General features: G+C 40.5%; 1 protein-coding gene across 1 annotated transcript in view; it reads right to left on the reverse strand.

Annotated features, from left to right (window-relative positions):
* Positions 1-13,885: 13,885 nt before the first annotated feature.
* NAA15 (N-alpha-acetyltransferase 15, NatA auxiliary subunit) overlaps positions 13,886-21,531 on the reverse strand; it is a 74,487-nt gene continuing 66,841 nt past the window's right edge. The window contains exons 18-20 of the mRNA XM_081091638.1: positions 19,737-19,883; positions 17,939-18,036; positions 13,886-16,635 (exon numbers count right to left, since the gene is read on the reverse strand). Coding sequence (XP_080947764.1) covers positions 16,435-16,635; positions 17,939-18,036; positions 19,737-19,883 — 446 coding nt within the window. The 3' untranslated portion in view covers positions 13,886-16,434. The remainder of the gene's footprint in view (positions 16,636-17,938; positions 18,037-19,736; positions 19,884-21,531) is intronic.

The raw sequence follows: 21,531 nt of genomic DNA on the forward strand, positions 1-21,531 counted from the left end.
TCTCCGGACCCGCCCCGAACGGCGGCGGAGCGAAGGAGAGGCAAACCCGCGGGGAAATTACGCCACCGGGAGCGAGCGAGCGAGCAAGCGAGCGCGCTCAGCCCGCCGGCTGCGCTGCGCAGCGTCGCCGGAGCCGCCACGCCCCGGGCAGGGCGCGCGCGTGCGCACCTCTCGCCCCGCCCCGCCCCCGCCGCGCAGGTGAGGCGCCCACCGCCCGGCCCGCGGCTGCTCCCCAGCGGCCCCCGGGCCGGCGCCCGTCTACCTGGGAGGGCTCGGGTCCTGCCGGGGACTGGACCGCGGCGCGCAAGGCCAGCCTGCCGAGGGCCCCGCGGGGCGGCCCAGGCCCAGCACCCTGGTTGGCCGGGCCCCGCCACGTCCGAGGCCTCCGCCCTCCGGAGGCCGCCGCGCAGTCGGCCTGGGGGCGGGGAGGGACAGCCTGCCGGGAGGAAGGAGGTACCGCCCGGCTCTCTCGCGAGAGGGCGAACTTCTGCCGGGGCGCGCGCCTGGGGCGGGTCCGCGAGGTGGTCGCGAAGCTCGGGCGCCGGGCGGGACGCGGCCGTCGACGTGTCGTTGGGGTTTCCCGGGACGGGCAGGTGGAGGCGCGGCCCCGGGCCCGCCGTTGGGGGCGTCGGCGGCGCCCCCCGCCGCCTCCGCGCGCTCTGCACCGCGGGAGTCGGGAGGGCGACCGGGACTGCAGCGGGTGGGATGGTCAGCTCTGCACTGTGGACGGAAAGCTTTGTTATTCCGCAGATGACGAATAAATTGGTGGAGAAATTGCTTCTGTAAGGACTGTCCGTTGGAACCCTTTACCAGTGTGAAACAGGTCAGCACCGTTTGTGGAAAAATCACTGCAGACGCTGGTCATGGTGGGTTATGAGGTTTGTATTTTCAGCGGGCAGTTGGAGAGACCGTCATGTAACTGCAGTATCTGTTACTTTTCTTAACTGAATAACCCCAGAACCTCCAGATGTGATAGTTGAAGGAGATTCTACTAGGAAGAGCGGACTTTTTAAAGTGGGTAAATCTTGCCCTGACCGGTTTGGCTCAGTGGGTAGGGCGTCGGCCTGCGGACTGAAGGGTCCCGGGTTCGATTCCGGTCAAGGGCATGTACCTGGGTTGCGGGCACATCCCCAGTGGGAGATGTGCAGGAGGCAGCTGATGGATGTTTCTCTCTCATGGATGTTTCTGACTCTCTATCCCTCTCTCTTCCTCTCTGTCAAAAATCAATGAAAATATATTTTTAAAAAATAAAGTGGATAAATCTTAAAAGTCTTGCTCATTTTTAAATTTCACAGTTAAAAGCCTAATAAACACTAGTGTTTGCAAGTTTATAATAGTTCTCAGTCGTGGTGCTATTGTCCCTCATGTTACTCAGTCCTCACTCTGTGGCCTGAAGCTTATAACATTGTAGTTGGGGTGAAAGCTAAGGAGAGAGAGACCCTGTTTTCTTGGTTCCTAATTATACCACTTTAGCACGATGGCCTGGCAATAATCAGTACGCCTGTCACATATGCATCGTGGCCTCTTCCCAGCTGGCTCTTCTCTGTCCGGAGTGGTGTGTCTTGCAGGGCACTGTCTTTCCCTTCAGGGATATGGAGATGGTAGTTTGTAACTCATAGAACTGGTAAATGCTCTTAGATACTTCACCATCTTAAAGATCCACGTCCCAAGTGTAAAAGGAAGTCCAAATGCCAGCATTAACAGGAGGTCATGGGGAGAAAAAAAGATAGATTTGAGACATACAGCAGGGTCAGCATAAAGTATGTTGAATAATTTAAAAAGGATAGACAAGTAATGTAAAAACACATCGTTTAGAAAATGCCATTTCAACAATTTTTTCTTCTAAGGAAGTGGTAAATAGCACAAGGCATTTAACTTCAGTAATAGCTCTCCAGGCAGAATAATGGGATCCAGGAACAAAGCATTTAGTTTGCCTTGAAAGGAAAAACCTGGATTCAAGTTCCTGCTCTAACATCCACAGTTCTGACCATGAACACCGGGAAAGGTTCACAGGGGTACTTTGGCCTGGCTCTCTGCCACTAATTTGATGAAGGGCTTCCTAATTCAAAATCCAGTAAACGCTAGCAAGTCGTTTAAGACTCCAAGATACATATCTTCATCTGTAAAGAAGGGAAATAATACCTACATATGAGCGCGATGAAAATTATAAGGCGTAGAGAATGTTTTAGATATTATCGGACCTCTTTTCCTCCTGAAAACTGGTATTACGCTTCCTGGTACTCTTCCTCCTGCTTTGTATCTTCTCATTCTCGATAAATCAGTAAAAGTGCCCTTGACCTTTTGGGAGAGTATGAAAAAATAAGTAGCTCTTGTTTCAATTGTAGTTTCTGAGTGAATTAGTATTTAGTATTTTTGTCCAGCTACTTTTTCAATGGAAAATTTAAAAAAAATTGTTTTACTTTTTTAAAAGCATCCCATATAAACTCAAAATTAACAAAAACACCAAATCTTCTTAACCCTTGCTGCATTTACCTCAACCATGCTTTTTAAGAAATAAAAATTAGCCCTAGCCAGCTTGGCTCAGTGGATGGAGCGTCAGCCTGCAGACTGAAGGGTCCCAGGTTCGATTCCGGCCAAGGGCACATGCCTGGGTTGTGGGCTCAATCCCCAGTAGGGGGCGTGCAGGAGGCAGCCAATGGATGATTGTCATCATTGATGTTTCTATCTCTCTCTCCTCCCTTCCTCTCTCAAACCAATAAAGAAATATATTTTTTTTAAAAAGAAATAAAAATTATAGGCCAACTACATGCTTCTCCCTTCTCTGAACAGAACTACTGCCCTGAATTTTGTTTAAAACTCCCAAGTCTGTTTTTTAAACTTTTACTTTACGTGAATATATCCGTAAACCATACTTAGTATTGTTTTAAATTTTTCAAAAATTTATATACAAGATATACAATATGATGCCGTCTAACTTAACTTTTTTTTGGCTCACCACTGTTTTGGAGGGTAATCCTCAATTCACTTGTTGCCAGCTTATTCATTTTATCTGTACAGCACTCCATTAAATGAATATGGCACAATTTATTTTCATGTTACCTTTTATTTTCAAATTTCATTACTATAAACAATACTGTGACGAACATTCTGACACATTTCTCTGGCAAATGTATAGGAATGTTTACAGGGTGAACTTGCTGGTTCATAAGATATGCACGTTTAATTAAGATGGCCTTAGTTAATACAGATGGCCAAGACACATGAAAAAGTAAAAGAATATTGCCAAGTACCCTTATAATGACAATCAGTTTTACTCCCAGGGTCTGAAAGTTCCTGTGTTTTCAATATCATTGCCAATATTTGATATTCAGACTTATAAAATGTTACCAAATAGGTGGTATCTTGAGTTTGACCCTAGAGATCTTTGAGGAACAGAAGAGACCCCAGAAATCAACCCAAGCCATTATGATCAATTAATATTTGACAAAGGAGGCAAGAGCATACAATGGAGTCAAGACATTCTCTTCAATAAATTGTGTTGGGAAAATTGGACAGATACATGCAAGAAAATGAAATTAGACCACCAACTTACACCATACACAAGAATAAACTCAAAATGGTTAGAGACTTAAAAGAAACTTAAATGTAAGACATGAAACCATAAAAATCCTAGAAGAAACCATAGGCAGCAAAATCTCAGATATCTCTCATAGCAATATGTTTACAGGTACATCTCCTAGGGCAAGGGAAACAAAGAAAATAAAACAAATGGGTTTACGCCAAAATAAAAAGCTTCTGCACAGCAAAAGAAACCACCATCAAACTGAAAAGGGAGCCCACAGTATGGGAGAACATATTTGGCAACATACATCTGATAAAGGGTTAATATCCAAAATATATAAGGAACTCATACAACCTAACAAAAGAAAGACAAACAATCCAATTAAAAAATGGGCAAAGGACCTAAATAGATACTTCTCTAAAGTGGACATACAGATGGCCAAGACACATGAAAATATGCTCAGTCACTGATCATCAGAGAGATGCAAATTAAAATGACAATGAGGTATCACCTCATACCTATCAGAATGGCTACCATCAACAAACCAACAAATGACAAGTGCTGGCAAGGATGTAAAGAAAAGGGAACTCTAGTACACTGCTGATGGGGATGCAGACTGATGCAGCCATTATGGAAAACAGTATGGAGATTACTTAATTAAATATGGACCTGCCATTGATCCCACTTCCAGGAATATATCCTAAGAAACCTGAAACACCAATCAGAAAGAATGTATGCACTCCTATAGTCATAGAAGCACAATTTACAATAGCTAAGATCTGGAAACAGCCTAAGTGCTCATCAGTAGATGAATGGACAAGAAAGCTGTACCAAATTTGCTCCATGGAATACTATGCAGCAGTAAAAAAGAAGTATATCTTACCCTTGGAGACAGCATGGAGGGACCTGGAGAGTATTATGCTAAGTGAAATAAGCCAGTCGGAGAAAAACATGTCATGTGTTCTTACTCATATGTGGAATCTAATGAATAAACTGTTGAACAAATTAGATCCAGAGACATAGAAGCATGGGACAGACTGTCCAATCAGAGAGTGAAGGCAGAGGTGGGTAGAGGTCAACCAAAGAATTTGTATGCATATATGGTCACAGACAATAGGATGATGGAGGCTTGGGATGGGGATGGGCTATAAGAAGTCAATGGGAGAGAAAAGGGTAAATATGTAATACTTTCAATAAAAAGATTTTTAAAAAACCACTTTGGCCTGGCCGATGTGGCTTGGTGGTTGAGCATCGACCTATGAACCAGGCGGTCACGCTTCAATTACCAGTCAGGGCACGTGCCCAGGTTGTGGGCTCGATCCCTTGGTGGGGGGGGGGGGTGGTGCAGGAGGCAGCCAATCAGTGATTCTCATCACTGATGTTTCTCTCTCTCTCTCTCTCTCTCCCCCCTTCCTCTCTAAAATCAATAAAGATATATTAAAAAAACAAACTTTGATTCCTTAATACTGTTATCATCTACTACTTTTTTGCTATTTCTTGGTCTCTTATTAGCCTCTCTTCCTCTACCTCAGAGGTTTTCAACCTTCTGGCCCTTTAAATATAGTTCCTCATGTTGTGACCCAACCATAAAATTATTTTCGTTGTACCTGCTTCTGTTGGTAATTGTGTCATCTTCTTTATCTTTTTTAAAATATATTTTTATTGATTTCACAGAGGAAGAGAGAGGGAGAGATAGAAACATCAATGATGAGAGAGAATCATTGATTGGCTGCTTCCTGCATGCCCCCTACTGAGGATCGAGCCCACAACCCTAGGTATGTGCCCTTGAGGGGAATTGACCCTGGGACCCTTTGGTCTGCAGGCCAACGCTCTATCCACTGAGCCAAACCAGCTAGGGCTAATTGTGTCATCTTTGCTCATCCTCTTTGAGCAGTCTTGTCCAGACCACACACACCACTCACAACTCACTCTTCAATCACCTGTGTTCTAGGTTTCACACCCATATCTAGCTGCCAACTACACATCTTACTGGGACTTTTACATGGCCCATACACATCTAAAATTTATGTCCGAAAAGGACCTCACTTTCCCCCTCAATTTCTTCTTCCCACTTTTTTAAAATTGATTGAGGGAGAGATAAAAACATCAATGATGAGAATCATTGATTGGCTGCCTCCTACACGCCCCCTACTGGGGATCAAGCCTGCAACCCAGGCATATGCCCTTGACCAGAATCGAACCCACAACCCTTCAGTCCAGTCGCAGGCCAATGCTCTATCCATTGAGCCAAGCCGGCTAGGGCATCTTCCCACTTCTTATGGTAGTTTAATGATACCGTCAAAAGCAGTTTTACCCAGTCAGTGTGGCTCAGCTGGTTGGGTGTCATTCCAAGCACCAAGAATTTGCTGGTTTGATTTCTGGTCAGGGCGCATGCCCTGGTTTTGGGCTGATCCCCAGTAGGAGACATGCAGGAGGCAGCCACTTGAGATGTTTCTCTCAAATCAATAAGAACATTAAAAAAGCAAACAAAAACAACAACAAAACAAAACAGCCTGGCCAGTGTTGCTCAGTGGTTGAGCATCGACCTATAAACCAGGAGGTCAAGGTTCAATTCTTAGTCGGGGCACATGCCTGGGATATGGCCTTGATCCCCAGTGTGGAGTGTGCAGGAGGCGGCCAATTGATGGTTTTCTCTCATCACTATCACTGATGTTTTTCTCTCCCTTTCCCTTCCTCTCTGAAATCAATAAAAAAGATATTCAAACAAAGACAACAACAGGGTTTTGTCAAAACTCTGGACATCATTAACTTTTCCTTCTCCATTCACTACCCACTTTCTTCCAACAGTCAGCTGATGTTGGTAACAGCTTCTTAGTATTTTGTGTATATCTTGCTCTCCTCTCCATACTTAACTGTTGTTGTCCTTACTTCTTGCAGGTTATATTGATCAGAAGTAAGCACCCTGGAGTTAGACACACCTGGCTTGAATGCAGAATTTTATCATTTACAAGTTGTGTGACCATAGGCAAATTATGATCCTTAAGTGTTCTGTTAAATGGGAGTGCTACTTATCTCACGTGGGTTTTTTTAAGGATTAAGTGAGCTAACAGATGCAAAATACTATGCCTGGCATATACTGATAACTATTAATTAGCTTAACTTGAGACTCCTAATTAGTCTTGGCACTTCCAATCGTGCTCTGCATATCCCCCTTTACATTAGTAGCACAATTCTCTCAATCATCCGTCCCTAAGTCTCCAATAACTGTCCTTTGCTTACACAAAGCCAAATCCAGCCTTTTAGTAAGTAAATCATCTAATCATCTCTCTTTACTCTGAGCCCCAGCCTCTTTCCCAGATTCTATTCACACTACTTCACATAAAATCCCTGAATATATGATCTCATTTCATGTCTGTGCCTTCAGGCACATAGTATCTCTTGTCTGTCTAGGGAACTTACCTTTATCTTTCCAAACTTCAGTGAACAAACAGAAATGTGTATGACTGCTAGGGAGTTACATATTGCTGTTGCATTCATTTCTTGATTTGTCCGTCTCCTTTACCAGCCTATGAAAAATGTGAGAGCAAAGACTACGTACTTATGTCATATATCCCCAATATGAAACATAGTTCTTGGAGGTAGTAGGCATTCAGTAACTACTGTGTGGATAAAAGGAGGGACACTGGAACTGGCTTTATTTCACATCCTCAATAATTTTAAACAGCAGCAACAAATCTGCCAAGTTCACTAACACTAGTAAGTTTCCATGAATCTCAAAACGTTGACAGAGAATGGCGGAATCACAGGTGGTTTCCTCTTGAAAAGGCAAAATAGTGTACATACTAGCACGTTAAGTAAAATACTAGGGGAGAATTCAAATGTTGAGTTGTTGGTATCTAGGAAAAGATTATAAACTATACATTTCCTGAATATGGTGGCCCAATATACTGCAGTAGGCAAGTAAAAATAATCAACTAGAATATTGACAAACAGTAAAGAACATCCTTTTGTAAAAATATAGTGAATGCTTACTATTTATAATGAATATTTATAGTTAATGCTTGTGGTAATCACTTTATATGCCATGTGACTTAATCCTTCCAACAACTATATGAAAAAGAAATTCTTAGCATCTTGCCTAAAGAACCTGAGCCAGGATTTAAACCTAGTTCTGTTTTGACTTATTGTTTTTAACTACATCATACGATTGTTGTCCGTCAAGCCACAGGGTTTATACCAGAAATTTGGCATTTAGTCACAAGGATGAGAGAAAAGTAAGGAAAGCATAAGGCAGATCTTCTATGTGAAGAGACTGAAACACTTTAAACCTTCCAGTTTGCCAAGGTGAGGGAAAACTATCCATGTTCTGTCAATTCAAGAATGTGAACAGGAGAGAGAGCCAGAACTTCCAAAAGAAGGCCCAAGGCCCGACAGCAGCTTGCATTGATTCACAGCTGGGCCTCATCTGGGCACCTCCAAACCCCAAACAAAGAAGAGGAATCTGCAGATCTCTCCATAGCTCCTGCTGGGTAGAGCACCTCCTTAGAGATCCAAGAGCCAGTGTACCCAGTGGTCAGAGTGGGACCATCCAGATTACAACTCCTCAGATCCATAAGGGACACACTCAGGGGGCAGACTCAGTGAGCACCAAAGCCCCACTGAAGCAAGTCTTGCCCCAGAAGGGTGTCTCCAGCACAGAAGTTCTCCCACTGTAGACACAGCTGATTCTCACAGCCAATTGGCCTGGAGGTCAATTCCTCCCAGTGATACCTACAACAATCAAGGCTTAACTACAACAAGACTGTGCACAAAGCCCACAAAGGGGTGCACCAAGAGTGCCCACCTCAGGTAATTGGGGAGGCTGAGCCACCGGGCCCTATAGGACACCTAGCACAGAAAGCCACTCTATCAACACAGGGAAGCATAAAAAATGTGGAGACAAAGAAACAGGTCACAAATGACAGAAATGGAGGAAAGCAAACTACTGGATATAGAGTTCCAAACCACACTTATAAGGTTTTTCAAGAATTTTCTAGAAACTGCCGATAAATTTAGTGAGAATTTCAAGAAATCTAGTGAGACCTTCAAGAAATCTAGTGAGACCCTCGAGGATATGAACAAGGACCAACTAGAAATTAAGCATACACTGTCTGAAATAAAGAATATTATACAGAGTTTCAACAGCAGACTAGAGAATCGCAAGAATCAAGTCAAAGATTTGAAATACGAAGAAGCAAAAAACACCCAACCGGGTAACAAAAAGAAAAAAGAATCCGAAAATATGAAGATAGTGTAAGGAGCCTCTGGGACAACTTCAAGCGAACCAACATCCGAATTATGGGGGTGCCAGAAGAAGAGAGAGAGCAAGATATTGAAAACCTATTTGAAGAAATAATGACAGAAAACTTCCCCTACCTGGTGAAAGAAATAGACTTACCAGTCCAGGAAGCGCAGAGAACCCCAAACAAAAGGAATCCAAAGAGGACCACACCAAAACACATCATAATTAAAATGCCAAGAGCAAAAGACAAAGAGAGAATCTTAAAAGCAGCAAGAGAAAGACAGTCAGTTACCTACAAGGGAGTACTCATACGACTGTCAGCTGATTTCTCAACAGAAACTATGCAGGCCAGAAGGGAGTGGCAAGAAATATTCAAAGTGATGAACAGCAAGAACCTACAACCAAGATTACTCTACCCAGCAAAGCTATCATTCAGAATTGAAGGTCAGATAAAGAGCTTCACAGAAAAGGAAAAGCTAAAGGAGTTCACCACCACCAAACCAGTATTATATGAAATGCTGAAAGGTATCCTTTAAGAAGAGGAAGAAGAAAAAGGGAAAGATACAAATTATGAACAACAAATACACATCTATCAACAAGTGAATCTAAAAATCAAGTGAATAATCTGATGAACAGAATAAATTGGTGAATATAATAGAATCAGGGGCATAGAAAGGGAATGGACTGACTATTCTTGGGGGGGAAAGGGTGTGGAGGTGCAGGAAGAGACTGGACAAAAATCGTACACCTATGGATAAGGACAGTTGTGGGGCGGTAAGGGCAGAGGGTTGGGTGGGAACCAGGTGGAGGGGAGCTATGGGGGGAAAAAGAGGAACAACTGTAATAATCTGAACAATAAAGATTTAATAAATAAAAAAAAAACTATATGCCTGCCCTAACTGGTTTGGCTCAGTGGATAGAGCTTCGGCCTGTGGACTGAAAGGTCCCAGGTTCAATTCCGGTCAAGGGCATGTACCTTGGTTGCCGGCACATCCCCAGTAGGAGGTGTGCAGGAGGCAGCTGATCGATGTTTCTCTCTCATCGATGTTTCTAACTCTCTATCCCTCTCCCTTCCTCTCTGTAAAAAAATCAATATAATTTTTTAAAAAAAGAAAAGAATGTGAAGTGTCAACACTACCAGGGTCACTTATCAACTTCTTTAACTAGTCAAGAGTAAACTAGACAGAATTGAGGGGTAGGCTATGAAAAACAATTCCTATTTTACAAGAGAAAAATAATAGTTTGGGTAGATTTGGGACATCTATCCAGAATACTATTTCAACAGCTCTAAAGCAGATTTAGTTTGATATATGATTCCGTAACATATCAGCCTCCTTTCCAGGTTCTACACCTATAGACCAACATTGAAATTATGGGTCCCAGAATCACGGTTGCTTCCACATCTGATTTGTAACAGTAATTCACTCGTTTATAAAAAATGCTGTCCTTCAAGGAGAAGTACCTACCACCACCCTTATTTAAAAGCCTGCTATCTGTGCTTTGCTTTGGTTCTCATCCACACAAAAAACTCAAGCATCTACCTATGGCAATTACATTTCAACAGTTGCCTCAATGGAGACAAGTTACCATGACATCCAACAGAACCTTGAAGAGGTGATTTAGGTAAGAAAAAGCATGCACTTTAAAACTAACCAGCTGCTCTTAACAGAAAATTCAAATACAAGTTCTTTCCCTTAATATGAAATGGGGGAGTTACTTTTCACCCTTACATAGTTGTTTGCCTCTTTGATCTCTTTGAGGGAAAAAACCCAATACTATGTTTTAAAATTCTAAGCAAACACACCAATTCTCAACCTTGGATGCAACTTAGAATAACTGGAGTAGTGATTCTAAAGAAGCACCAATACTTAGGCCTGACTCCAGGTCATTTAAATCAAAATCTTTGTGGGTAGACCTGGGCATCGAGGTTTGTGTTTTTAGAATAGTTCCTCTGGGATTCCAATACACAACCAGGGTTGTCTGACTTAAGAGGACTCAACTGTCTATCTTAAATAGAGGCCAATGGTGGAACATAGCAACTAGTTATGATGAACACTGGCTGTAGATCGTATCTAGAAGTAACCTGTAGATCCCTACCGTCTCCTTTCTTGCCATGATTAAAAGTAGAGATACTAGACTGCAGAAAACAGCTCTCCAAATAGCTGGTGTGTAACACTCGCCTCACATTGTTTGAAAGATGAGAAACAATTACTGAGTGACAACCTTTGTAGTAACTTAATTCCACTGAACATGTTACTTGGGTGGTTGGTTGCTAAAGACATGATGAATAGATTTACTGCCAACTAAATGCCACAATGAACAGGCAACTGAGAAAAGTTAGAGGATGGTCTTCTAGTCATTTGCTTCCTACAAGGCCAGTCACAACCATTCATGATAAACTATAGGGGGGCGGGGGGAGCGACACAAAAATTAGATGTGAGAAATCCATTCGACCTAAATATAATGAATCTGTTATTTTGAAGAAATCCCTAAAGCCCAACAGAGAGGGACAAGGGGAAGATAAATGGGAATACTTCAACACATAAGGGGTAAAAAATTTGTGAGCCTTTACAGGTGACCTGAAAGTTAATAGTACTTTATTGCTATTTTCTACAATCTGTAGAGCAATATTAATATTTACAGCAAATTTAACAAGAATTTGAATATCCACTATGTATTTTCCTAGTCACTATACCTTTATACTAAAATGTACCGTGTAAATCCTGAAATTTCATACATTACATTAGAAATGGATTTACATGAGTCTGAACCAAAGCATTAATCATTTAACTTCATATTATAATTAGACATTTGTCAGAAAAATGCTGTGAAACTGAATGCTTGAAATAACAACTAGGCTCTTGAAGTAAAATTTTTAAGTTATAAAAAAATACAAGTGAAGCAGTTGGCTTATTTTTCTGTCCTTTTCTATGAACATCGGAGCAAATAATGTAAACAGTATAACAATACTAGCTCAATGTGTTTCTGAATGCTTCTATTATTGTTATTAATGCATAGTAATTTTTTTTACTGTTAATAAAGGGAAGAATTAGTATTTAGTATTCCACAGTTCAGGACTTAAAGGATCTAGGAGACAGATCTGTTATAAATGGCCCCCTTTTCATTTTGAAAGTAATCAACCAGCAACGACTCCTTGAAGGCAAAAAGGTAGTTCAGCCCTAACCGGTTTGGTTCAATGGCTAGAGCGTCAGCCTGCGGACTGAAGGGTCCCAGGTTCGATTCTAGTCAAGGGCATGTACCTTGGTTGTGGGCACATCCTCAGTAGGGGGTGTGCAGAAGGCAGCTGATCTATGTTTCTCTCTCTCATTGGTGTTTCTAACTCTCTATCCTTTTTCCCTTCCTCTCTGTAAAAAATCAGTATGTATTTTTTTAAAAAAGGTAGTTCACAAGATGGGAGATGGTAGCTAATTTATTCATCATTAATGAGGAAACACCAGAGTTTTGGATAGAAAAACCTATCCTACTTGCAATGAGACATTAAGCACTAGAAAATGGACCCAGTAAACTAACAGAACAAAGTAAACTAGTGGCAAGTTTAAGAAAGCCCAATGATAGGAAACCATAATTGATTGTAAAAATAGCCATGGAATGACATGGAGGGGCTTTTGTTTGTTACACAAAGTACAGGTGATCAGGCAAGTGTAATGACTGACTCAACACAAACCATGGGATCCAGAACATATTCCAAAAATCTCTTCACTCCTATGTTGTTTCTAAAGGAGACAATAATTTGTATTTATTGAGGCCAAGCTGAAGATTCAGCAACAGCAGAAATCTTTGTATAACAGACTAAAAAATTTCCATCATTATTCATCACCATCAATTTTTCAATTAGGAAGTTATACCATTTGTATGAAATAATCGGCCCTTAATGTAGACACAAAGAAAAGCCTGGTATAAAAATGTAAGACGTGCACTGGTTTTGTTAGAGAGCCATGTAGCAACTTTACTTTTGCTGCAAGCAGCCTTGAGACAAAGCCTATATTGTTTTTGGCAAATAGAGCTCTATAAAGAGCACTAAAGATTAAGATGCCAAGCTTGCCTTTAATCAACAATTTAGTAAAGTTTTCATTTAAATAGTACCAATTCTTTTTTCTTGCTACAATTCCAAGATGGCATCACTTCAAAGGCAACTGGATAAACTGAGGCTGGAAGCCTTTAGACCCTCTTTCCTACAACATACTGCTCCCTTTCCTCTGCCCATTACTGTATCATAAGAGGGGTATGTCCCTCTAAGGAGGTAGCAGTGTTAAGTAGGCTGTATAATCTAGAGCATGTCTAATTTTTCTGTTTTATCAAAGAGCATTTTCCTCACAACTTCCTGCATACTACCAATACTTTATTTCAACATCCCTCTTGAAGGTCACATACTGAAAGGTCCAAATAACCTTTTCCAAAATGTTTTATTGCTACAAGTTGTGAGATTTCCAATCATCAAAAACTTAAGTTTTCAGCTTCTAATGGCGCAACACAGCCATTTCCTAGGACTTTGTATTGGCAGTGGATTCGGTGAAGTTTAGATCTAGAATGGTATCAAGAAACCCTGTCTGTAACTTAAAGAAATGGAGCATGAGCCAGAACAAGACTATCTCCCATCTGAAAGGTCAGTCTTTCTTGGAATTCTCTTGAGTAATTTCAAAATTTAAGGCTGGTAATTACTAAGACAAGTATATAGGTATCTTGTAGGAAAATCCAATACTTCACTTACTTTTTTCTAAACAGATGCTACACGTGGCAACTAGAATATTCCTAGAAATTGTGCAGAAGAGACTTCCCTGAATTTATCACAACCTACCTGAATCTAGACCACACTTCCCTGGTCTCTTCTGATCAACACAGCTTTCATTTCACAGCTCTAACAGCAACACACCATGGAAGACAAACAGTTCTGTGAAAAACAAGGGCCCGTACAACTCATGGGAAAGCTATTCACTAATTCTGGGGCTACTTTTAGTCATGCTATTAAAGATCACACTTTATTCTTGTGCATAATAGATACAGAAAAATGTTGAAAATGTATGATGCAACTATCTAAAGTTGAGTAAACTAACCTACTCAGACTTTAACTTTTAAATGAGAAATGACAAGAGTAGTAAATATGAAGAAAAACAGAAAGAACTTTACTTTCCTATGTTAATACAGGTCAAGGGACCCTTTCTTCTCAAAAGGGTTGATAACACCAGTTCTTAGCAATAAACATAAGGCACTTGTTTAGATTATAACATCACCGCGTTCTCTTTTCCACTTGTTTTCTAACCCTGTTTTCCCCCCTCCCCCCACAGTATCATTTGGAATTAATAGAGTAAATGAGGCAAATGAGATGACCCCATTGATACTATTCAGGGCATAATAGTACAGTACAATGTTTTAGGGGTGATGTCTGGACATAAAATGGACCCTGTCAAGGTCCCCTAACACCAGACAATGTATCCACTATCAAGTAAACCTGAAAGAAAATAAAATATTTATTCAATAGTTCCAGTAAAACTGGGTTGGAATTACAATATATGTATTAGGAATTTAACTCCTCACCGGTGGCATCTGCATCGAGAGTTGAGTACTTATGAATATTCATTCTAAGACAATCTACATCATTTCAACATTGTCAAAACAAATATAATTCCATTTCAATATACAGTAGAATTTAAACATAATTCACACATACACCCCCTATCATATGGCTGATGCCTCCTCCAATCACCTCATTAGTGGCAGAGGTAGCACTAGTGTTCTTTCCCAACAGTAAGAACTTCAGCTGCCACTCACAGTTGAAAACAATGTTGGCGTTTTTGCCATCTGCTAAGATGTTCCTGAGACAAGGCCAGTTAATAAAACATAACAAAGCACTCGAGTTCAGTTTGTACTTTTCTTTACATCACTGAATTATTAGACTGGGATGTGGAATGCAGGAATGTACTATGAAAGGTTGAGTGTAGCACAATTGTCCAATCAGTGGAAAGATAGGGTCTCCTAAAAATTCCCTTTAGAATATACTTCCCATAACGGTACCGAAAAAAGGCCAATTACACATACAACTGATTCACTTAATCTTATTTGTTCAGATCTTGCAAATACAGTGAGAACCTTGAGCCAGAGGCTGGTTCTCAGTGTATAGATTTAACACATTAAGGCTCACTTCCTTAATCAAAATAATAGTTGTTTTCCTTTCAAATTATTAATTACAAATTACATTCATAGTACCTGCGGCCATCCCAGCCCTGAGTGAAGTCTGCTGGAGTGGCCCTGCACCCCCTGCACCTGCACTGCGGAACTCCCTGACACCAGCACTAGACCATTCTGCAGAGCCCCCATCTGCACTAGCCTTCCAGCATACTACAGCGCCTCTGGCTTACAACCTCTGTTTCCACCTGTATATTTTCACAGAAGCCCAACACAGATTAGTTGAAATATTCACACAACTGTTTTTCAAAACAATTTATTGCATCATATTTGGTACCTCATTTTGACAACAAAAAGGAAATTACATCTGTAACTGCAGGAAAAAGAAGCTGGTCTGTTATTGAAAAAAAAAATCTTGGGCCCTTTAAAAATTACAAAGTCTTGGGCTTGCCTGAAACAACTGAGCAAGAAATATATTCTTAGAAATGTAGGGCTTCAAGTATTACAAACCTGTGACACTGTGGAAAAATTCCAGAGGTATCTAAACTGCAGCACTTTTTTTCTGCATATCGTGAACAAGGCCTGCTGAGGTTTTTTAACTATTAGTCTCTTGATCAGTCATAGAATGGTAGTCAGGAGTTCTGCTCTTTTACTTCAAGCCATGGTAGATTTCCTTTTTTCACTCTGGGTGAAAAAATTCATGCTTGCTAATTAGTTGGTGCCATTATCACAGTGCATTTGGTTCTTGCATTACAGTTTTAACAAGTTTGGCCAAAACAATGCTGAAAGGTTTGCATTGTTATTTTAGTTCTTCAAGTTTTAGTTAAAATTGATTGTTCCAACTGGTATCTTCAGTTAAAAAAACTGTGGTACAAGAACGCCAAACTGATCATGTACAGTGAATTTTGGAAACACACGCGTATTGAACACCCTCTAGGTTTCTTAGAATTCTGCTTGGTATCTCTATGTCCCAGCTTCTACAACATCAAGCATCTGTTGTAGGTTTCTCTGTAAATAGTGATTCACATTTGCATACTTCCTATGGCCAGAATCAACCCCATAACAAAACCAGTCAGATGCTAAAGCCCCAACAACTCTTTGTGCTCAGTGAAAGAATCCAGTGCTAAAACAGCATTTATGCTGTCTGAGATATAGTAAAATCTCACAAGACAAATTTAAAGTAATATTTCTGCCACACACCTGCTTTGTTAGCTGTAACAGCCTCCAGATTTTATATAAATTAGTTTAAAAACATGGGTAGGTAGGTAGGAAGAAGATAGGTCTCTTTTTTTAACCCCTCAATTTTAGCAGCTTTTAATTTTTTAAGAAACTGAACCTATATCCTGTAATATGTTAGGTATTTTATATATACTTTCTCAGCAGGATAAAAAACTTAAAACACTATTTGAAGGCAAGAACATTTACTCTTCTCATTCTGTTTAAGTCAGAGCAATGCAGCAGGTGCGTGACAAAAATATTATATACTAGATATGGTCCAAAGTCATTCCATTTGCTTGTTTAATGATGTTCAAATTTCATTGGCCAGTTCTTCAGTTTCTGCAGAACTATCTCCATTAACTGTGATCTTCATATCCTCTTCATATCCAGGAGGCATAAAAGCCAAAGCATAAGGGAAAAGCTTATGACAATTTGCTCTATAAACTTCAGCAGCTTCTTTACAGTCTCCTAGGCTACCGTCACACAAGGCTTCTAATACCTCCATACAGGTCTAAAGGAAGAAAAAAGGTCATGTTATAACTTATCCAAAGAAAAGTTTTTACTGTGAATCTGACATTTTGTTATCAACAGACTTCTAAATAAGAGGCCAATGTACATATTTAAGATAAATAAGAGCATTTCCTCCCACATATATATTCCTTTAGAATTAGTTTCTTCAGAATTGCAGGGTTTATATAAAGGATGAATGTTTAAGCAAGGCCAGGACTAAGGTTGGGCAAGCAAGGTATATAGAGTGCTACATTTAAAGAGACGGTCACTTTCAGCAAGTGCTGAATCCTAAACAACGACCCTGACTCGGCTTCATTTGGCCCTGTATATGTCAAAATTCACATGCCAAGATCAATTAATGCACTTAAGCCTTTTAACTTTTTTGGAGGCTAAGAACCAGTTGGCAAAATCGAACACTGCTTTTCAACCTTGTATTCAAACTAAAGAGAACCTTAAGATGTGTCCAATAACTAAGCAGGAAAGAGCATCTCAAACACAAAGGGCATATATGCAAAAACAAAATGTGTTCATGAAAACTGACAATTCTTCCAACCAAACCCCAAAGTACATCTGCTGCTTCTATTTCTAAATGATTTGTGTTGGCTTGCAGTTCTCATGTTTTCTTTCATCTTCCCACTTGGAAAACACTATGTAGTCTCCAGATGTATATCCTATAAACCTTGCCAGTCTAGAAATGCTCTGATCTAAATGCTGCATTAATTAGCAACCAAGAAGTGTAATTTTCCCCTTAAAGGAAAATATTTAACTCTTTCAGCAAGTGCTTTCTTAAAAACCTGGCTGCTCATTATACAAAGTAGCTGTCCTTTGCTTTTAGTTTAAACTACAATCTGTATTTTTCAGCATACCCGTATTCTTTCACTCTCCTTAATCTCATGTTATATTACAAGCTATAAAATGAGTATATAAATTCACCCCGTGGTAAATACATTTTAAACGTGTCAGAATCTTTATTGAGACCACTGCTTATTAAGAAATGTGAGATATGAATTGAAATCCAAAATTAACCCTGAAATGTATATATGCTTTTACTAAAACATTTTTCTAAAAAAAAAAAAACTAACAGATGTGAAACTAGTTATTAAATGCCAAGTACTCAACTATGCATGTGTGCACAAACACACAATATAAATAAATTTAAGATTAGGTAACTTTCTGACATGGGTTCGTAATAGTTTGAATGCATAAATAACAAAAATATTATTTGTGACAACTGTTCTCTTGATAAAAAGAGGAATAAAAAGTAGTCAGGTACCCGTACAGACAGGTTGTAAAAAACTCTTTACCTGGAGGTTTCTGTTAGTGAGGGATTCATCAAGTGTTGTTGCCAACTCTATAGCTCTCTTCTGACTAGAAGGATCTAAATAATATACCATTTTGGCAGCTAAATGAGAAGAAAAACAAAAATTTGTTTTATTTCAAGATAAAAATCAGCATCTTATCCTCCATGCATTCAAATATAGGCATATGTGCACAAAGTGTGGCACTCTATGAGAAAAATAAGAATAGCCATTTGAAACAGTGTCATTTATTTTTTAATTCTGAGAGGATAGACCAGAAATAGCCTAACTAGAAGGTGAAGGCCTAGGAGGGGCAGGGGCAGGATGGAGGGAGGCAAAGGGAGGGGGAAATAAGGGACATCTGTAATAGTCAACAATAAAAATTTTAAAAAAAGAATGTTTAAGGTAAGAGTGACTATGAAGAAATGCAAATATCCTATATAATAAAAGGGTAATATGCAAATTGACCCTAACAGCAGAATGCCTGGGAATGACTGGTCAGTATGACACGCACTGACCACCAAGGGGCAGACGCTCAATGCAGGAGCTGCCCCCTGGTGGTCAGTGTGTTCCCACAGGGGGAGCTCTGCTCAGCCACAAGTGCCAGGCTGACGGCTACCAGCACAGTGGTGGTGGCGGGAGCCTCTCCCGCCTCCTCAGCAACGCTTAGGATGTCCGGCTGCAGCTTAGGCCTGCTCCCCGCTGGCAAGTGGACATCCCCCGAGGGCTCCCGGGCTGCCAGAGGGATGTGTGACTGCCAGCTTAGGCCCGCTCTGCCCCCAGGGGAGCGGGCCTAAGCCAGCAGGTGGACATCCCCCGAGGGGTCCCAGACTGTGAGAGGCATAGGCCGGGCTGAGGGACCTACCCCCCAGTGCACAAATTTTTGTGCACCGGGCCTCTAGTTCTAATAATATTTGTCTTCGTGGGGCAAGGCCCTGGATAGTTTTCTTTCAAAAATGAGCATAATTTGGGGGTTTAAGGGAATACCTAACCTTGAAAATATGAGCCAAAAATCTGAATTGAGAATTCCACAAAGGCATACAAAACTGCTGGGTTTCTTAGCCAGATTTTTATTTTTATTAATACTCACCCAAGGATATTTTTCCATTGATTTTTGGGAGAGTGGAAAAAAGAAACATCAATGTGAGAGAAACTCATCAATTGGAGGCCTCCTGCACAAGCCCTGACCAGGGCCTGGGCCAGGGAGGAGCCTGCAACCAAGGTACCTGCCCTTGACTGGAATGGAACTCGGAACCCTTTGGTCCATGGGCTGATGCTCTATCCACTGAACCAGGTATTTTTAAAGCACCCTACTAAACCGCCAGCCACATGATCCCATCTTGTCCAGAATTTAGCTTGCTAGCACAGACTCTTGCCAGATGACCCTTGCCTGTGGGATGGTTTCAGGTGTTTAGCACTGTCAAGCTTGCTATCTTACATACACATGAGAAATGGGGGATGACAGTCACGTCCAAGTGAATTTTAAGAATACCCTGATGGGAGAAAGAAGAAGAAAGTGTCTCCTTCATTGTATGTAATTTATAGCTAAATTCAGTTATACTTGCTTTTCTATAATGCCTATGCTGAGCCAGGAGAAACTACTAACCTTGATTCATAGTCATAATTTTGTCTAGGAAATTTAAAATTGTATGGGAAGCATATATAAGCTGCCTGTTTTCATGGATTAAAATGTGACATACACATTGCCTCTTCCACGTGAAAAATGTGTAACATCACTGAGCCATTAAAATAAAAAATGGAGTTGTCTTAGGCGGCCATGATTAGGATAAAATAAAGTGATTACCTGATAATCTGTGTGGCAATGAATCAGAATTCCTTTTCAGAAAAGTTTCATTAAAATTCTTTGGATTCGTTGCTCCAAAAAGACGATTCATTTCTTGTTTTAATACTGTTCTAACTGCATCAGGTAAATCTTTACTGTCACACACTGCTGAACAAATTAAAAACAAATTCTATTAGCAAGTCGAAAGTCTGATAAAGTTTGTAGGAGTTAAAACAAATTGAAAGGCAATTCAACATTTAAAGAGCTTACCTATATAAATTTAAAGAATTTCAAATTTATGTGTCATCACTCAAAACATTTCATTGACAGGTGATTCATTCCCAGAAAAGAACAGAAAGCAAAATAGATGATAAAAGATGTAGTTCCACAGCCTTAAAAACTCCTACATGCTGCCCCCATTAACTTTACAGGGAATCTGCAAAGCAGAGGCTTGACAGCACCTACTGGTAAATAATGTCACAGCAAATAGCCGTGGTGAAACCAACAGAATTTTCCTCACCATCTCCATCTTATTCTACAACCGAGTGAGGTATAACAAACTTATCGGTGTTGTAAGAAAACATGGTTGACTTCATTAACCTTTATTTTCAGGGGCTATGTGAACCAAGCTATTACTATAGAATAAATTTCAAAGGACCACCAAAGTATTTTCCTGTAATGAATACATGCAGCCATCACATTCCCAGGTCTTGGGATTTGGAGAAAGAAAAGCTGACCCCCACACCTCTCTGGACTGCATCCTAGTTATGCTTTGTTTCCTTGCAGGCATACCTCAGCAATATCTCAAGTTTGGTTCCAGACCATTGCAATAAAGTGAATATCACAATAAAGCAAGTCACACAAATTTTTTGGTTTCCTAGTACATTAAAAGTTATGTTTATATTATACTATAGTTATTAAGTGTGCAAAAGCATTATGTCTAAAAAAAAAAGTACTTCTTAATTTAAAAAATATTATATTGCTAAAAATGCTAACCATCATCTGAGCCTGTTGCAAAAATGGTACTGATAGAGTTGCTCAACTTTTAATAAAATGCAGTATATACTGCCTAGCCGGGTGTGGCTCAGTGGTTGAGAGTTGACCTATGAACTAGGAGGTCATGGTTTGATTCCTGGTCAGTGCATATGCCTGGGTTGCGGGCTCGATCCCTAGTGTGGGGTGTGCAGGAGGCAGCCAATCAATGATTTTCTCTCATCATTGATGTTTCTCTCTCCCTCCCTCCCTACCCCAACCCCTCTAAAAAACAAACACAAAAACCCAACCGAGTATTTGCAAAGGCTAATAAAGCAAAGCACAATAAAACGAGGTACATCTGTACTATTTTCGTATAGAAAGACAATCTGGATCTTTGAGCCAGACAGACCTGGGTATGGACCTCGGTTTGGACAAATCATAACCTCTCTGAACCTATTTCTGTTTTGTTTTGTTAATCCTCACCAGAGGATATTTTTTCCATTGAATTTTAAAAGAGTGGAAGGGAGGGGGAAAAGAGGAATAGAGAGAACAAGACATCCATTGTTTGCCTCCTCCATGCACCCTGAACAGGGCTGGGTATCACACCTGCAACACAGGTAGGATCGAGCTTGTGACCCTCCAGTCCTCGAACCAACATTCTAAATGCTGAGCCACACTGGCCAGGGCTCTGAACCTGTTAGTCTATAAAACTGAAGTGATATCCAACCTAGAATGATCACAGGAAGGAAAGGCTAAATTTAAAAGAGCTAATTATATACTATTCAATAAATTGTAGTTATTATTTTTGTCATAGATAAAAAATATAAATAGATTTTTCTTT

The sequence above is a fragment of the Myotis nattereri genome, assembly GCF_964212035.1.
Source record: "Myotis nattereri genome assembly, chromosome: 5".
NCBI classification, from domain to species: domain Eukaryota; kingdom Metazoa; phylum Chordata; class Mammalia; order Chiroptera; family Vespertilionidae; genus Myotis; species Myotis nattereri.